Raw genomic sequence first — 19,279 nt, 5'->3', positions numbered from 1 at the left:
AACTTACACTCAAACAAACTCGTCAAAAATGAGAGAGAGAGAGAGAGAGAGAGAGACACACACACACACACATGCACGCACACCCACGCACATCCACACACACTCAAGGCTGGACTTGAGAGAGACCTCAGAGAGATTAAAATCCGGCGACTTCTAAACAGAAATGTGCCTTAACATGGCCTGTTTCCCACACGTGGCCATTAACGCACCTACAAATTGCACGGCCAGAGTTTCTGAAATGATCCTTAGCAGTGCAGCTCCTCGGTGGATGGGCGCGTAAGTGAGCTATTGGCTTATGAAGCATAAATAAAGGGAGGCTGCCAGTTCTGGCTGGCCTCCAGCCCGCGAACATTCCCAGTCAGGGTTGTGCCTTTAGAGTCTTTTGTTGAGTTTCGGGAGAGAAAGATGAGAACATTTCAGCAACAGCCTACAGCTTGATACTGTGGAGGGATTTTGTTCTAAATTATCTTTTGTGGGACGTTTGTTCCTCTCTCTCTCTCTCTCTCTCTCTCTTTCTTTCTCTCTCTCTCTCACACACTCTCTCTCTTTCTTTCTCTTTCTTTCCGTGTGTGTGTGTGTGTGTGTGTGTGTGTGTGTGTGTGTGTGTGTGTGTGTGTGTGTGTGTGTGTGTGTGTGTGTGTGTGTGTTTGTGTTTGTGCTTGTGTCAATTCATAGTTTACAAAATACTAAACGACAATAAATTAACAATACATCAAAGTACAGAAATCCTTGAGAATTTGCCAAGGGAAATGCTTTGCCAGACATGTTTCAAAAGATCAGAGTTCCTAGAATGGCGATCAACACCAGGGCCAAATACCTGCACATCTTGAACAAGATCATCCAGCTGTGCAAGCAACATAAAGCTGGAGCAGATGTCCGAAACCATACTCCTGAAATGTCTGGCTGGCCACTACTGCCATGGGATAGTAATCATGAAAACAGCTGAGCCCGTGCAGCCCAGAGGACACGTGCGGAAGTGTAAAAACTCAAGGACAAACTCATGTCTGGATTTTTTTGTTGTTGTTGTCACAGGGAAATTCACAGGGCAATTTAATTTCATTCTGTTAAAATGAAACAACATGTTGTGCCTGATGGTGAAAAGGCAGCTGCTCTTAGAAATTATCCTGGGGAGGAAATAAAACAGTCAGATCATGCTGTGGTATACAGTACGTTTGTGTTATTTGGTCACACTTGGAATTTGGCATTTGAAGTGTTCAAGATCGGCAGGAAATAGTCCAGATGGTCTTCGACAGTATGGGATGTGCTGAACCTCCCGACTTAACTTTCTAAAACCGGACTGCCGGTCCTCCCAGTCAAACAAACCACACATCACCACATCAACATCAAAATGGACTCCATCGCTCTTGCTCCTTCTGAATCTCCAAGAAACTTGGGTGTCATTGATGCCTCTGTTGCTCAGTGTGCCGCTTCGCACTATTCAATATAAGAAAAATGTCAAGTCATACCTTACCCAACATGCAACCCAGCTCTTGGTCCGGACCATTGTTATCTCTCGCCTTGACTAGTACTGCTGCGCCTTCCTCAAGGGCTACAGGTGGTCAAGAACGTGGCTGCGTGTCTGGTTTTCAATCAATTGAAATGGGTGCGCGTTAGCCCACCATTTACTGAGCTCCACTGGCTACCCTTAGCCGCCCACATCAAAACCAAGTCACTAATGCATGCCTGCAAAGTGATGTCTGGGTTGGCTTCCACTTACTTAAATGCTCTCATAAAGGCTTATGTTACCCCTCAGCATACGCTCTCTTCCAAGGAATGTCGTCTGGCATTGCTGCCCCCTTCACACATGGCAATCTAAGCTGTTTTCATTTGAAGTTCCTCGATGGTGGTGTGACCTACCAAGTGCTAGAAGAGCAAGGGCGTTGCTCTATGTCTTCAAGAAACTCTGGAAGATAACTTTTTCCAAGTGTACCTCCTCTTCTAACACCAGCATGCACTTATACCATCACTTCCCTTCATCTTCCCTCTACTTCTTCCTCTTTCTTTTATCTACCGTTGGCTCCTTCAGTCCAACTTCTGAATCATATGGCTAAAATTAATGAGAGCGTTTATCCCAGAACACTACAAGATGTATGAAAGCTTGCCTCACTCAATGTTTCCATGACAAGCCTTCTTATTATCGCCATAGTAATGACTCTCCATCCAGAAGAGTGGTTTACAGGAAATCTTACAGAGACTTCTGACATGAGCTTTCACAGCCTGTTTCTGTAGATGATCTCTCCAACAACACTGTAAGGTTACTGGAGTAATGGGGGAAAGCATAGTTCTATAGTCCTATGCTTACCCAAATTGTGCTTGTTGCAGATTGTCCCAATAGCAAGGGCCATCATGCATTTTGTTATAATGATTACCAAAGTTGTGGCAGGCAACATAGTTACCCTATATTGTTGCTATTCATGGCCTTCACATCCATCGATCCGTTTTTACTGATTATGCTAACATATATTTAGGCTACTGATTATAAAAAAAGAAATTACACATTACACACATTACACATTTCTACATTATCATGAGAAAACCGTCTGTTTTGTCTCTCCAAAGTTTGGTGTTAGTGCGTGACTTAAAGTCATAGATACATTTTTTTTTTTTAAAAAAGCCTGTTTCAAGGAGGGAGAGAGAGAGTTTGTCTACCAAGCAACTTGAAAAACTACAGCATTCTTTCTGGGCAGGGTCTTACTATTGCATGGAACGAATATACATCATTTGGTAATTCCCTAAAATATTGCGCAAGCTATTCCCGCATGGCCAGCCCATTGACACCGTCAAACTCGTTCTAACCGACGATAGGCGTGTTCGCTGAAGTTCCGCAGCGACCGCCCCTCTCCCCTGTCTCCGGTGTTCGGCACAGCAGATTCAAACTGGCTGGGTGTCACACAAATAGGTAGCCTTTCTCTTGGTCAGTGCTTCCTTGATCTCTTTTCTCAAATGCAAATCACGGTATGCAATGGTGGACACCATATAGATCCATTGGCATCGGTTCCTCTTTAACGCTGGGAAATTATTTCTGCAACTTTAACTGCATGAATTTTTAAGTGATTTTCTTGGGGAGTCGGCCCGCACTACAGCAGTGACCCAGTGTGTCAGCAAGGCTCCAACTTTGTGGTACACAGTGAATGTCAAAATGTATGAAGGTTGATGGATCCATTGAAGAGTAACAGAGCGCAGTGCGAGTGAGTTATAGAGGAATCCCTCTCACGGACGAAGTCGTTCTTTGGATTAATGAAGGAGTGGATGTAGATGATTTCTTGAAGGATGGAGCATATTCACGACATGAAATGCAAAATAGTGGTCGTTGGGGATAGCCAGTGTGGAAAAACATCACTGCTGAGCGTATTTGCGAAAGACTGCTTCCCAGAGGTAAGCGCAATCACGCATTTATATCACTGATGATCTAGCATTAAACCACACATAAGGTTAGCTTCATCGCGAGGGATGAAGTGATTGGAAGCCTCTGACTGGAACTCTTCCCACCATCATCGAACTTATGCTGTGTCTTATGTCTTTTTCCTCAGGGATACGCTCCGACGGTGTTTGAAAACTACACTGCTAGTTTTGAAATCGACACTCAAAGAGTTGAATTGAGGCTTTGGGACACATCTGGTAAGATTATCAGCGCTACACACTAACACAGCCTGTTAGTGGATGCACTATTATAGAAATACCATACTATGTCAACTATGTAAACGCGAGATTGCCTGTAGATCTGAATGTGAATCTCAGTGTTGTCTGGGCAGTATACGTTATAGGGTTTACTTCACCCTCATCTCGCTCTATCCAGTGGTTAGAAGCCCTGAGGAATGACGCTCCAGTTCTGGAATGCTGGAAGCGCTGGCCAGGATGGGAAGTCAGATAAGGTTATAGAAACCGCATGTCCATTCAGTTCCAGGCATAGGAACGCCCTGGTCAGAATGAAAGTCCTGTTAAAAGATCAACTGACGCTGATTATTTCACTTTTAGTAATTGCGTAAGTAGAACGGCAGGATCAAGAAGTAGCGTAGCCTACACATGGAAATAATATCACTGTCACTTCATAAGAGCACTGAGGTGATGTTTGAGCGTGACATATAGCAAACTGTTCTCCCTTGTGTGTGTGAGTGTGTGTGTGTGTGTTTGTGTGTGTGAGAGTGTGTGTGTGTGTGTGTGTGTGTGTGTGTGTGTGGGAGAGAGAGAGAGAGAGAAAGAGAGAGAGAGAGAGAGAGAGAGAGTGTTGCACTTCCAAGTCAAAAGGATAGTAACCTTAACTTATATCTTAAAAAAAGTTTTACCCAAATCCCAAACTGTCAGCTCACATGACACGCTTCATTAAACCAGAACCAGTGCATCATAAGGGCATTTGTCAGCCAGCCCACTCATAGCACAGCTCACGTCACATCAGGCTCTCTGCTCCGGACCTGGGTCTGGAGGCAATTACTCTCTGTGTCAGCATTCAGACCTCACATCTGTTGGCTGCTGCTCTGGACTTGGGCTTTGCCTGAATGTTAAGGAATGGGGTGGGGTGGGGTGGTGGGGTGAGGGGCACTAGTCCCACAGTTCACAGTGTGACCTCCAGTTGATTATCATCCCCTCCAGAGACCTCACCAAAACACACAGTCTCTCCAGGACCATGCTCATACTGCTAACATTACTGAAATAACCCAATGATAGAGGGAGCATATGGGGAGTTATAGAATTTCACGAACCATGTTGCTGTATGGGATATGTCCAATAAAGACATTTATTGCAATCCTTACCATAATTGATTCGGATTGAATGCCAATTCCATGTCCTCATGTCTGAGAGTAGCCTAACATAACCATTTTACATGTGTGCTGCTAGGCCTTATATTATCTTATTACCATACCAAGATGTAAATGTACAGTACATACAGACTATATATTATGACTACACTAGATGAAAATGAACTTCCCATGAATGAGAGATGCTGAATATCTGGATCTAACTTCATTGGTCAGTAGTAGTAATTTATCACCACCAGACGAAACTAGGGCAGAAGGATCATCAAAACAGTTGCATCTGCATTCACTTTCTAGTCAGGAGCTGACCAAAAATGAGACCACATCTAAACAAGACGTTTGTTTACATCTCAACCATGCAGAAAACAACACAGGATGTTGCAGTCTGTCTGTGAGCATCGCCCAATTGCTAGCATCATGACCAAGTCTGGAAGTGGCCTCTCCATTCAGCTGATTGGTGCATACCTCTGAAGCTGTGAGAGCTTCTTTTTGCAGAACTCTCCCGATCACATGCAGCCTTTTCCTCCCAGAATAGCCCTGTAACCCAATTTGCCGATAGCTCGTTCGGGTTGCAATGTGGCCTTTCTGTCCGCCCTGAGCTTGTGGAGCAATCAGAGGGGATTCCATGGTGCAATTTTTGGGACTAAGAGATAGCTGGAGACACCCTGAGAAAATATCTCAAGGAATCCCCTCATTAGTAGTGGCTGGAGCGCGCTTGTAATTTGTCAACAGAATTTACTTCCAGCGAGGCTAAGACTACAGTATACCGTGTGAAATGGTGAGCTGTTATTTTAGCTTCACCATCAGTATTGAGGACAAGGTTCACAAGCAGGATATCTTGTGAACAGCAGGTATACGTTCAGTATGTCTTAGTTACCCATTTACCTCTACATTGGTAGGAGCAGTTGATAATTGTTGGGTCACTGTAGTTATTTGGGGTTGTAGCTGCTGAATGTTTTTAGATGTCCTTTTAGATACTTCGGATTGTTTTTATTCACAATACAGAAATATATCAGCACATTTATACTTGAAATTTCCAAGAATGCAATTGCGTTTTTTGGAATGACTTTTTTTGACATAGGGCTATGTCATCTGCACTCTTGTGGGAACACAGATATGTGTCTGGAAAGACAACTGGTGATTCAGTGACTTTTGACATAATTGTTTTGTGACTAAATGTTTTGGCTAAAAGACAAAGATGTAATGACATAGCCTACAGTCAGTATTTTTTTATTTTTTGTATTTCAGATTTAAACTGCTCTTGTTGCTACAAAACGTGGTTTATGGGCTGCAGATATTTAGATTCTCTTACACTTAAATGCTCCTATTGCCCATATACAAATTCCTTCACCCCTGTCTCTGTTCAAGCCCTGGACACAGGCAGCTTGGGGATTTGAAAGCATTGATTGTTTATTTATTCCGGATATTGGAACAGTTTACCTTGTTTACTTGTCTTTGTCAAATGTTGTGTGTGCTTTGTTGTATGTCTTGTGTGGTATAAGTTTTATGCTTGCTTCAAAACAAATGGCCCATCTGGGACAAAAAAATAAATTGAAACTTGAAAGTTGAAACTTTCAGCAGCTATTAAGTACAGTTGTATTATTCTCTTGTTTTGTCTTACATAGGCATTGCATGCCCCTTACAAGACTGAGAAAGTTAAACTAAAGATCCTTCACTATCCGCTTTAACCCTCTCTGGTTAAGCTATGTAGTTTTTCTTTCATTTTAAAGTATTCTGAGGGTTAACATGCAGGAGAAGTTTTCATGCACACACAAGCACATTCCTTGAGTTCTCAAGTTTCACACCAGATACATATTAAAGACTTTAGCAGCCCGCACTTAAAATGGTGGTCTCAGTTCTGTTTATTTTATAAGGATTGACTCACCAGACACCAGAATATTTCATTTTTGTTTGTGTCTGTCTTTGTGGTATTACTGAGTGGAAAAAAACTGTGGGAGAAGCAGCAGACCAAAGCCAATGGCAAGATCTTTACACACTAGGCATTCCTCTGTAAGAATTTTCATACGCAGTCAGCGTTTGAAATAATACTCCGTTATTTGTTGTGTTGAAATATATTTGTGTGAGGTAGTTTTCCCATGACCATTTTGATTCATCACTGTTTTCTCAGTGTAGATTTAGTTTGGCATGGATATTGTTATTGCGCATGTTTCACCTCTCAGTTGGCAAAGACATAGTCTACTTACTTAGTTAATCTGTCTCTACTAAAAAGTCTGTCCTGCCTGCTTTCCAAGAATTCAGATTATTTACTTTGTACAGTAAATTACACTGGCAAGTTAATAGAGCATAGCTGTTTCCACAAAGTGTGCAAACTTGTAAACATTTGCCAATCCAGCCTCAGTTAACACTGGGGCCCTCTTCTCTGTAGGCGACTTCTTTTCATTAATTACTGCACACTATACTGTGTACATTATAAGGATTTATACTCTTTACTCTTTCCTGGATGATTTATTTATGTCAATACCAGATACCTCTGCACATGACTGAAGGCACAGTTGCCTTGTGTATACATTAGAGACTTTGCTTTGTCTATGGCAGGAGAACGGCAGTACAGACTGTGTCGTTAAATCATCTCAACTTTTGGGCTTCGACAAAGGCTTTCGTTATTTAGACATTCAGATCCTTAGATCTGCTGTACTGGAAGGGAGTTGTGATGCTGCTTGGCTTGTGTCGTTAAAGAAGGGCCCCTGAGCTTTCCTGCATTCCTAGTAGTGGTGCGGTTGAATCCTGTTGTATGTGCTGTTTGTCATCTGTGTCATCAGTGTTTAGAGTCTTGGGGATTAAGATTCTCAAATGCTGCCCCTATGTTAATCCACATTCTTTCCTTCGTTGCTATTTTGTTTGAGCCTCTGGTCTTAAATTGGACACACACACACACACACACACACACACACACACACACACACACACACTAGTGTAGCACCATCTGACAGACGTGGTCTATCATTTCACACACTTGCTGAGGATCAGATTTTAGTGTATTTTCCAAAGTACCCAGTTGAACACACTTCACGTGGTGTGAATGTGCTTGTGGCTGCATTAGGTTACTCTCTCAAAAAGGATGTGTTGGAAATAGTACATTGATATGTTATTTCCACATTTAGGTAAGGGCAACAATGTTTGTGTTGTTTCCAACACACTGCTTTTGTGATTTGTTTTGTGGGTGTGATGTGTTGAAAATAACACGACTTGTGTTGTTTTATAACACTTCTCTGTGTCCAGATAGGGACAACTCAGTGTTTCCAACACATTTGTTTTCTGAGTGTACTGTACAGTGCGCAAGGCAATTTAACAGTGTTATAAATTTGCAATGACTCACTGCTTGATCATTGCTAGATTTACCAAATGTCATAACAACATAATATATACACATAACAAACTGTGTGTAAATACAACCTTGACCTTGTGATTGCAGGATCACCATATTATGACAACGTGCGCCCACTATCCTATCCTGATGCCGATGCGGTCCTCATCTGTTTCGACATCAGCCGGCCAGAGACGTTGGACAGCGTGCCAAAAAAGGTGGGTGTCTCAGCGTTGACCTGTTAAAAGCACAGGGCCATTCTACAGATCCAGCCATTTGCCTTGTGTCTTATCGCAGTTGCAGGAAGTGGGGAAACTGAATGCCATTCATGCAGAGCTTTAGTTCACTCCATAAAGGCTTGTCTTTGTGTAACAGGGTCAAGTGTCTCAGGCTGCAAAAAAAGAAGAAAAAAAGCTTTTCACCAGCTCGACAGCACAGAGCTGTGTGTGTGTGTGTGTGTGTGTGTGTGTGTCTGTGTGTGTGCATTTGCCGCTCACGTGAGGTTCAAGAATGATAATTGTCCCAGTGAATGCCTTGTTTGCTGTTGCTGAAACACACAGGATGCTATTGTGAATGTATGTGTGTCTGAGTTGTGAGTGTGTGTTTGTGTGTGTGTGTGTAAGCACGTACAGATGCCTCTTGCCTCTGATGTCATAAAAACTCATTGTTCCGCTAGCAGAGAGCCGTGGAGAGGCATTGCAATCATAAACGAGATGGCACACTAGGGTGGCAATGAGGGTTTACAATTGAGAACTTCAGAGCGGGGTCTGCGACAAGGCCTCAACAGAAAATTGTGCACAATGAACCAGTGTCTACTGTTGCAATACTTCCTCCGTGAGGAGACCTGCTCCTTTCATGCCTTTCAGTCCTGACATCTGGATGTGTGCAACTGGACAGAGGTGGACATCCCGGGTTCAGAAAGTAAAAGTCCTGCCAAGTACTTGATCCATCCCCTTAGTGAACCATCTCATCCTAATTAATTAGCTGCCTGGTAGATCAAATAATTAGTGATATCACCTGTGTTAAAAACGCACTGGTAGAAAGAATATATGGCAAGACTTTTGCTCTTTGGAACCAGGAATGTCTGCCTCTGCAACTACTGGACCATGTTCATGTCAGTTTACATGACTATCTCCTTGCAGTATAATGATTGATGGCATTTCTGTGGTTATGTCGTGAATGCAATCTTTGCTTCTGTTTGTACGTCGCAGTGGAAAGGTGAGGTGCAGGAGTTCTGCCCCAACACGAAGATACTGCTGGTGGGATGCAAGTCAGACCTACGCACAGACCTCTGCAATTTCGTAGGATTCTCCAATCATGTCCCGACCCCCGTGTCATATGACCAGGTGAGTCTGTGCATGCAGGGCTGGGGACAACTACCAACTACCCAGCCACATTACGCATTTTGTATAGGAAATGTAGATGATGGGGATATACAGTACTGTATTTTCCGCACTATAAGGCTCACTGGATCATAAGGCGCACTGTCAATGAATGGTCTATTTTCAATCTTTTTTCATATATAAAGCGCACCGGACTATAAGGCGCATTAAGCGAAACAAAACCGATAAGTCAGTCAGTAAAACTCTATCAAACACTTTAACAATAACATTTTGACAGAGCGCCGTGTATCACACAAAATCAATTCGAGGTCCTGAATTATTCCATATATAAGGCGCTCTGGATTATAAGGCGCACTGTCTTTTTTTGAGAAAATGAAAGGCTTTTAAGTGCGCCTTATAGTCCGGAAAATACGGTATGTGTTGTCAGAAAACTCAAAACATGACACATCTGACTGGTTCACCATTAAATTTCAGCATTCTCTGTTTACCTATCCCCATGTCAAACATTTAAGTCCCTACAGTCACCGTAACACCATTGGTACAGCAGAGTGCTAAGATTCACCATTATCGTCATGACTCTGTCTCCCAGTGACATACTGATATAGAAATGGTCACCTCACATATAGTCTGTGTCTATGTATATCTTGCTTTTGATACAAACGTTAAATTAGTTTATGCGGATGTAATATACTCTGCTGGTCTCACATAACAAGATGGACCAGAGAACTTTGATATTTAGACACATCATCACAAATGCTCAAGAACCTTCTCATAATATTATTACCACTACTACTAACATTAACAGTCTTTATATACATACTGTATATAAATGGCAGCAGCCAAAGCCATCGATATCTCAAAGTTGCGACACTACCGTTGACTCCCGTGAACAAACAATGGCGGCACTTCCGGGAACTATTCCATTGAGAATGAATGAATATAACACGACTTTTCTACATGACTTAGTCGTGTGCATAGTAATGCATTTTCATTGAGTAATGTATATGTATGTGGAAATGCAGTTTATAGTAATTTTCATTGAGTATTCACCGTAAATATTAATGCGATCGCTGCTGTCAATCCCGTAGTAAACCAGGGACCGAGGGAACTACTGAGTCGACCCACTAACCACGTGACCGCTCTAATCTGGCTTTAACATGGAAGTCAACGGCTGTCGCAACTTTGAGATATCAATGGCTTTGGCAGCAGCCATAACATCTCCTCTTTTGAGGGGAGACTCGAGAACGAGACCAACCGTGCTGTTTTGTTTCTTCCTCCAGGGTCTGAACATGGCCAAGCAGATCTCGGCTCCCTACCTGGAGTGCTCCGCGCTGCAGTCTGAGAACAGCGTGAGAGACATTTTCCACGTGGCCACCCTGGCCTGCGTCAATAAGGGCCACAAGAATGTGAAACGCCACAAGTCTTCGAGGGCCACCAGGAGGTGGCCCAGTCGACCAGAACTGGGGACCGTAGTTTCTGACCTCAACAAATCCAAAGCTAAGAGCTGCACCGTCATGTGACATGGGAAAACAATGTACATGGTGATCGTATGACTTTCTTGGGATTATTGTTTTTAAGCTGTGTGATCCCCCCCCCCCCCCATCCTTTGGATTTTGTATGATAAGCCATCTATCCTTAGGACGTATAGGAAGTGAAGGGACAATCTTTTGCACTTTAAATGTAACATGGAAACTTAAGACTAAAGGAAGTGTTATTGGGAGAGCCGTTTAGGGACTTCACCAAGACCGAAACGCTTAATGAAGACCAAGCCCTGGATGACATGCCTGGACTTGTTCCTGTTCTTTTTTTTTGTCCTCAAAATGCATCTGGTACTTGGTGTCCCCAAAGGTGCTTAATTTAGAGGTGAAACATAAAGTGTGTCTTCCTGGTACTGAGAGTGACTTAGGGTTACTAGGGTGACCTAAAGGAAGATATTCACGTAGGTACATATGATGTGCTGTCTATGTATATTGTCAAAATAGATGTGTGTGTATGTGTGTGTGTGTGTCTTTTGTCTGTGTGTGTGTTTGTATGTGTGTGTGTGTGTGTATGGGTGTGTGTGCGGTCTCGCGTGCCTGTGCGTGCATGTGTGTGTGTGTGTGTGTGTGTGTGTATTTTCCCTTTGAAATACACTGTGCTTTCCAGTGCTATCAGCAGTGAACCACTGAGTTCCCATACAATGATTTTCAAACCTGCATTCCTTTGTACTTACAGTAGGTGTGGTTTCAGATCTTCGTTGTTTGCCTGCAAATCACAACTAATGCATTCAAAAGCCACAGTTGTCAGTGATCATTTCTCTGTGTACTTTTATAGAATAAACCAGAACAGCTACTTGCAAAGACTTGTTATTAGAATCATACCTCTTTCTTGTGTCATGATGTATGTCATGGTGTTTGGATGGAGGAACTTAATATTATGTATGAATGTTGTATCATTTTTGTGTGTAACAAAAGATTCCAGTGATGGGGACTCTCGATCAGTCAAGAGTTCAATGAAGATTATGTTTCCTTTAGATACACTATGATGAAAAGAGTACCAGTAACTACATTTATGGAACACCTCCTTGCTAGCCATAGCCTTTAATTCCCCACATTAGATGCATTGCAACTGTGTATGAGGATTTGTGAATTCATGCACACAGGAGAACAACAGTATTTCACAGTCTACGTAGTCAGGGAAAAGCTTCACGCCATGAAGATTCACCATTTTTCTGAGCCAGCTGTTACCCTCTGTTCCTCTCTCCAGTGAAGGCACACAAGCCACAAAGCTGCATGAGCAGCGCTGCTGCTGGCAATCTCTGAGCTCTAAGTGGAATTTCTTTGTGGTAAAACTCCTTGGTTGCAAACTCCCAAAGCCTCGTCTTTGTTGCCTTCGTAATTTTCCTTTTTTTAAAGGTTCTTCTTTTTAAAAGGAGATGCACAATAACAAGGTTGCTGGGACCTGTCAGTCTCTTTTGTCTCTCTCCTGATGTGTTCCCAATTAAGTGGAGTAAGTAAAGTTAGATCTGCTACATAGTGGAGAATGAAGGTACAGGAGAGGAGTTGACCTCTCACTGTGCCCATTTTATGATATAAAAAGTATTATTATGAACCTGGGCACACTGCAGAGGAGCCTATTTTCAGTGATGTGGGAGGGTGGTTTGTGTGCCACATCCTTTAAAAACAGGTCAACCAGGGACAAGTGGCACAGGAAGCACTTCCTCAGACCTACCTCCCATCCGTTCATATTTTGGTCTTGAGTGTGTCTGTTTCCTTTTTGCTGATCACACAACCCCCCCCCCCCCCCCCCAAAAAAAAAGCACATCTTTGTGCATCTTCTACATCTGTATTTCAACTGACTAAATTTAAATCTAAAACATTCCCCACTGACCGCAGAGCCTATCGGGTTTGCTCTATATATGCTCTGTTTTCCACTGGATCTGTTGCCATGAGCGACTGCGTTTGTGCTAACCAGCGAAGGATGATGTTGATTATAACACATGCGACTGGTTAGATGTACAGTTCACACACTGACACTGAAGCTGTGCAATGGTCATTTCATCATGCACTGTATATTTGATGGGAATATGTGAGATAACTATGTGATTAATATGCACAACAGCTTCACAGTGACTGAATCTCAGTGGTCATGATGGAAACACCATATCATTTATGGGTTTGTGAACCTGACGTTGTAGACATTGATTTGTCAAGTATGAGTGTTTCACCAAAGGGAGGAAAAATAGAGAAAATATAAATTTCTTGGTCTGTCTCTGACTTGGTGATGGTGATAATTTATGGGTTTGTGGTTTGTGCAACCCAGTGGTGAAAAAGATTCTTGGATCCTCCAAAGATCCCACAAAGATTACAAAAACATATCCAGGGCATGAAGATCGTGTGAAAATGCCAGTGTAGCTGTTGCCATACAGAAGAGGAATGAACAAACTCCCCAAGGATCAGACATGGCAGGAGAGACAGGAGAGAGAGAGAGAGAGAGAGAGAGAGAGAGATGAAAACAAGAGGATCCTTAGAGACATGCACAATAATTAGGATTACATGATGCTTCCCGGTACAAAATATAACAAATAATTATATAGCAAATGGTGAAATGAATTTGGCTGAATGAAAATATGATTTGCCTGTATTAATTCTCATTCCAGCACAAGTATTATCAAGGCATATGCCATTGCTGTATGAAATGACAACTCATCTCTCTATCAGTTACATTTATACGAAACATAAAATGGGAGGCAAAGCAAAATAGAGGCTGACTGGCAATGATGTTAATGCCCCCTCACTACAGTGACACTTGACAGTGATAAAGATAGTCATCAGTATAGCCAGTAGTTCTCCCTATACCTGTACATATCAAGAGCGTAATAGGAGCTTATCCCGCTCTCTGGCCTCATGGTAAGTAACATTTGTAACCTTGAAAACGGTGCACAAGTGAAAGCGGTCGCAGTTGGCAGTGTGCATCCATGCCGAGACTGTAATCTCTTTGCCATGTTGTCTCAACATGGAATGTCGCGTATTCATCCTGACCCTGACGTGAGAGGAATTTTAATCTATCTGACAGCATTTTCATCAGGCACTGTATTGTGATTATCTTGGGCTTTAAGAATGAAGAATAATGTAATATAATATAATATAATATAATACAATCATTTTATATGATGCATCTATGATATGTCTATCAAGTTGCCTTAATATAATAACCAATTTCTTCATGATGTACTTTAGTAAAGTCTGAGATTAAAGAGACTCATATAACACGTATGAAACCATTTTTCCATTTCTGGTCTGGAAGTGTTTTGGGGGATAATGGCTAGATTTACTTTGAAGTTATAGAAACCTGAGTGTTCATGATGCTAGTTATTTGCATGACATAACTAAATACCAATACTATAGGGATAGGCACAGCATGTCAAATGCAAGATGCAATTCTCAGACTACGTATGAATTTTCTCTCTTGGATTAATGCCGCCGTAAATGGCTCATCCAGACCCACCACTGGCTTTCTCTCTGTGTGTTCTCATTTACTGTATCAGTGTGGTTCAATTTCAATTTCAATTTCATTTTACTTATAGAGTGCCAAAACATTACACATGTCTCATGGCGCTTTACAAAGTGTTAAACATTCAAAGAGAGCCCATGAGTAACAGGGGCAAGGAAAAACTCCCTAGAATAGGAGATACATTGGTTAAGAAGAGCACTCATATTCAAAGCAAATTCTAACTGCAGGAAGCTTCATGTCCTTGTATGTGGCCAGGTCTGACGCTCCTCATCAGTTATTCAGCACCACACCGCTCCGCTCTGCACTTCTCCTGTCCTCCTCTTGCCCAGTGTCTCAAGTGCCAAACACCTCCTCCAGGTCGGCTGGCCACCCTCTGCGCACGCACAGGCACGCACACACACGCACACACACACACACACACACACACACACACACACACACACACACACACACACACACACACACACACACACACACACACACACACACACACACAAGCACACACACACACACACACGCTCACACACACACACACACAAACACACACACACACACACATGCTCACACACACACCCACACACACAACCTCACCTCAGACACAAAGGTCAGAGTCGGTGACTCTGCCTTCTGATTGGGACGACGAGTCCTGCGCCCCCATGTCCAGCAGGCGCACCTTTACTTGTGCTGTCTGGGGTTCGGAGGTGACCTCCTCAGGGGATGGGGATGCAGCGATGACCTTTGACCCCAGCCTTCTGCATTATTCACCAGCTCCTGCAGAGGAGAGCAAACATCATTAGCCCTCCATAGGAGCTCGCCCATCGTCTCCCTGTGGATGGTCCACATGCAGCTCCAGCAGCTCTTCATACAGGTTGAGGAAGAGGAGGACAAAGTCAATGATGCTTTGGTCCCAACCCTGTCTCTTTATCATGCTGTTAAAAAATGATTTATTATTTTTTTTATCCTCACCCAAAATTGATTAACCTTGATAGTCCTTCATCCAGCAAAGCGCAGCAAAGAATAGGAAGGTGGCTTTAGCTGAAGTTTTCAACAATCTATTTCCCCTTGGTTACTTTTTCACGTCACTGTTTTCAGTACTGTGCCACTGTCATCTCAAGGTAGTATTTAATATCACAGCAGATGATTTGGGTTTTGGTTTGGTTTTGTTCCCCAGTATAACAGGTGCACACAATAATACATAAACACGGTAAAACATTGTCACTAAGAAAGTCATTTGAAATATTCCATTGGCTGACATAAAGCCATCGCTTACGTGGCCCTAACAACTCAATGCCAGTGACACTGATATTTTTCCATGCCAGAGACCTAGATATGTCAAAGTGTGCGTGCTTCTCCAAAGGGAAAAAAGAGGAGAAAAGATTCATTTCCTGGTTTGTCTCTGATTCACTTGTCACATTGTGTCATCCTGAGGACTCGGTTTCTGCCGTTCGTTCCCCCCGAAGACGATAATCAGAGTGAAGGGTCCTGAGAATCATGACAAATACCACATGGGTGGAAGTGATTGTTGAGGGCCAAGGGGCACTGGTGATGGCATGCAACCCTTGTCCTTAAACACTGGTTGGTATGTGTGTGTGTGTGTGTGTGTGTGTGTGTGTGTGTGTGTGCAGAGGTGGGCACAAATACATCAAAAACTATTTTGTTACAAAATACAAATACTGGCGTAGAAAATGTAACAAAATAAAATACAAAATACGGATGTGAAAAATGTATTTAATTAAAATACAAGTAATTAGTAATTAGAAAATACAAAAATACCCCCACAATAATCATGGTATACCAACTTTTAAATTAAACTACAAGAAATGCTAGTTTTTTATTGGCGGACAGAGGCCTAAATTCTTTACTTTGGGCTGAAGTAGCCTGGTCCTACCATACTCTCGTACACTCATAATGTACAGAGGACACTTTCCATTGCCAAGCATGAATTTCCTTGAATGCGGATACTCTGCCCAGAGCCTCTCAGATCTGCCATAACCAATCGATAAACGTTTGGTCGTGAGGTGACATGCTCAAACTAGCGACCTCAACGTCATCGTTCTCAGCTACTCCCTCTGTTCGCTGATTGGACCTGCACATTTTTGTCTTGAGAAAACCTGTGACTATACCGCAGACCCAGACTACGTAGTGGAGTGAAATGAAAACTGAACGGAAGTACGTAGGAAGGCGGAGCCAGGCTACCCATGAAGTAGATCTAGTAAAAAAATGTAATCAGCATCCTATATCAATATAAACGATGATTGAACTGACAACAAGCAGGCTTTGCAACAGTGGAATCATCTCTGACGAAGTAAACTACCCACCATCATTTTCCGTATTCAATGAAAGTAGTACAACAGATTGAACAGGTTAGCCTTTCTAAATTGAAATGCATTTCTCTTTTTGTGCTATAGATGCATGCTTTTTGCCTTCATATATGACTGGCAACACGGGGGACAAATAAAGTAACATCCTGTAAGGTGTCTCAATATACAGAATTAATTAACTGGGAGGTGAAAACTCAAGACTGTTTCGCATTGGGGAGGTTTTTGCCTCAGTCTCCTCCATTATTTCTGCAGATCAGGACACCTTGGTTGATACCTTACATAAATCCTCATGTCATGGGGTTCATGTCCTAAAGATTCTGACCTTTGGTCCCAGACTATGATAAGCATAGCATATTGTCATGGTTATACTAGGTAAGAGGCTATATTTAACTGTGTGATGAATTTTTGGCTAATTTGAGGGGGGAAATGATGAGATTTTTGTTAAGTATTTAAGTATTTTAAATACTCTAAATACAACCCCTCAAAGTATTTTGTTACAAAGTACATTTGATTTTTTCCAATCCTGCAAAATACAAATTACAAAATACACTTAAGTAATTAAATACGTATTTACAGTTTTTCTCAATTGTTTACACACAATTTTTGGTACTTGAGACACAATTCCCATAATATGTAGCTCATGTACCAACCTCCTGAACCGATTCTGCTGAACTATAAGCACAATTTCTGCTTTACACTCAAATTGCAGTTCTATAATACACTGTTTTCAAAACACTACACACAATTCTGTGCATTAGACCCAATTTTCATGAAGAAAATCTCTTGTTTTCACAAAGAACACACTGCCATTCCAATTCTAAAGCTAACTGCCCTACCATGCACACTGACTCATCAGATGGGCAAACTCCTGTCACACAGTCTTACAATTAGCAATCAGAGCTTTAGTATTACAGTAGTAGTACAGGCAGAGGCAGAGCCAGAGGAGTGAGAGTAAGAGGAAGTGGATGGGGAGGCCAAGGACCGTAATCTCTGATGAGATCCGAGCCACTATAGAACATTGCAGTGCTGCGTATCAATACAGTACAGAACCGGACAGTACAATACAGCTCAATGAGCACAGTAGTACAGTATTGCCTGTGGGCTGTTCTGTAGGACTGTAAAAATAAAGTATATTTCAAGTATTTGGGGAAAGTAATCCTACTTTGTATTCCTACACAGTTTACAGTATTTTACTATTTGTTTGGCAGCCGAAAGATTACCAACACCAGGGCTTCTGTCTCCTGAACAGGAAACTGAAATCATGAGCATTGTCCTAGAAAAAACGGCATAACATTACGGCAAATACAGAGAAAAAGAATAGAAAACAATGAGATATTTCAGAATATTGATAGTATAAGCATATCAACTTACTGTATCAGCTTATCTACTGTTTGTAGTACTGTTTGTAGTGTAACACTGAACAAAAAAAGGCCCAAGTCATTATAATAAATGGAGAAGAAGTGTTTTCAATTCATCACAGTGTTTTACACTGAGCACATCAGTGTTCAACTGGTCCTTATAAATGTCTTGATATCTGATGGTTTGTGTGTGTCTCTTGAGAACAAAAGAGCATTTTGAGGAGAAATTACATTGTTTTGAAGGTAAAGTGTCATTTTGCAGGAGAATTGTGGAGTTTTGCCCATTGTGTGTGTTGTTTTGGATTTGTGTGTAGAGTTCTGAGAATATGAGGCATGTTTTCTGAAAATGTGTGTTAACAATCGAGAAAAACTGTAAAATACATATAATTGAAATACTGCCCATGTCTGTGTGTGTGTGTGTGTGTGTGTGTGTGTGTGTGTGTGTGTGTGTGTGTGTGTGTGTGTGTGTGTGTGTGTGTGTGTGTGTGTGTGTGTGTGTGTGTGTGTGGTGTGTTTGTGGTACTGTATGTGTGTGTGTGTCAGTGGTGTGTTTGTGGTGTGGTGTAGTGTGTTTGTGTGTGTGTGTGTGTGTGTGTGTGTGTGTGTGTGTGTGTGTGTGTGTGTGTGTGTGTGTGTGTGTGTGTGCATGCATGCGTGCGTGTGTGTGATTCTGGCCAACAACACATAGCCTTACTGTAGAACCAAACCTGACTCTGTGGACAGTGGCACATGTCATTCACAATGATTTACCATGTTTTCAGTAAAAGCGAGATTTCAACAGTTATAGGCGAGAGCTCCATCAGAGTGGAGCAGATGAATGTCTTTAGATTATAGCCTAAAAGTCTAGACTTGTCATGTGCATCACCTTTTCGCGGACAACAAAGAGATTGTTCTCGGTGCCAGAGCACTGAACAATTGAAGCAGTGTACGTGTGAAACAAAACATCCCAGAAATCCCAAAACCAATTGCTCTCCGATGCCTTTAATGTATATTTAGAACTTCTTTAGCCTTGTACCCTTTTGAGATACGCTAAGTATAGATTTCCCAGAGGCTTCATTTGAAAAGCTTGCAGCCTGAATCTGCCCTATTTCCTCTTTCGAGGCCACAAATGTATCAACAGTCACACGGTTAAACACATGCCTGGGGTGATGTGCATCATGCTGCTTCCTGGGCACATGCAGTCTCTTCA

General features: G+C 42.2%; 1 protein-coding gene across 1 annotated transcript; it reads left to right on the top strand.

The window, feature by feature from the left end:
- Positions 1 to 2,894: 2,894 nt before the first annotated feature.
- Positions 2,895 to 11,804, top strand: LOC134078386 (rho-related GTP-binding protein RhoE-like). Its single transcript, XM_062534302.1, has 5 exons — positions 2,895 to 3,375; positions 3,531 to 3,618; positions 8,185 to 8,294; positions 9,288 to 9,422; positions 10,700 to 11,804. The coding sequence occupies exons 1-5, from the start codon at positions 3,271 to 3,273 to the stop codon at positions 10,937 to 10,939; spliced, it is 678 nt and encodes a 225-aa protein (XP_062390286.1). The 5' UTR covers positions 2,895 to 3,270; the 3' UTR covers positions 10,940 to 11,804.
- The last annotated feature ends 7,475 nt before the right edge of the window (positions 11,805 to 19,279 follow it).

The sequence above is a fragment of the Sardina pilchardus genome, chromosome 4 (assembly GCF_963854185.1).
Source record: "Sardina pilchardus chromosome 4, fSarPil1.1, whole genome shotgun sequence".
Classification (NCBI taxonomy): Eukaryota; Metazoa; Chordata; class Actinopteri; order Clupeiformes; family Clupeidae; genus Sardina; species Sardina pilchardus.
The sequence above is the reverse complement of the archived record's forward strand: the minus strand, read 5'-3'. Positions and strand labels throughout refer to the sequence as shown.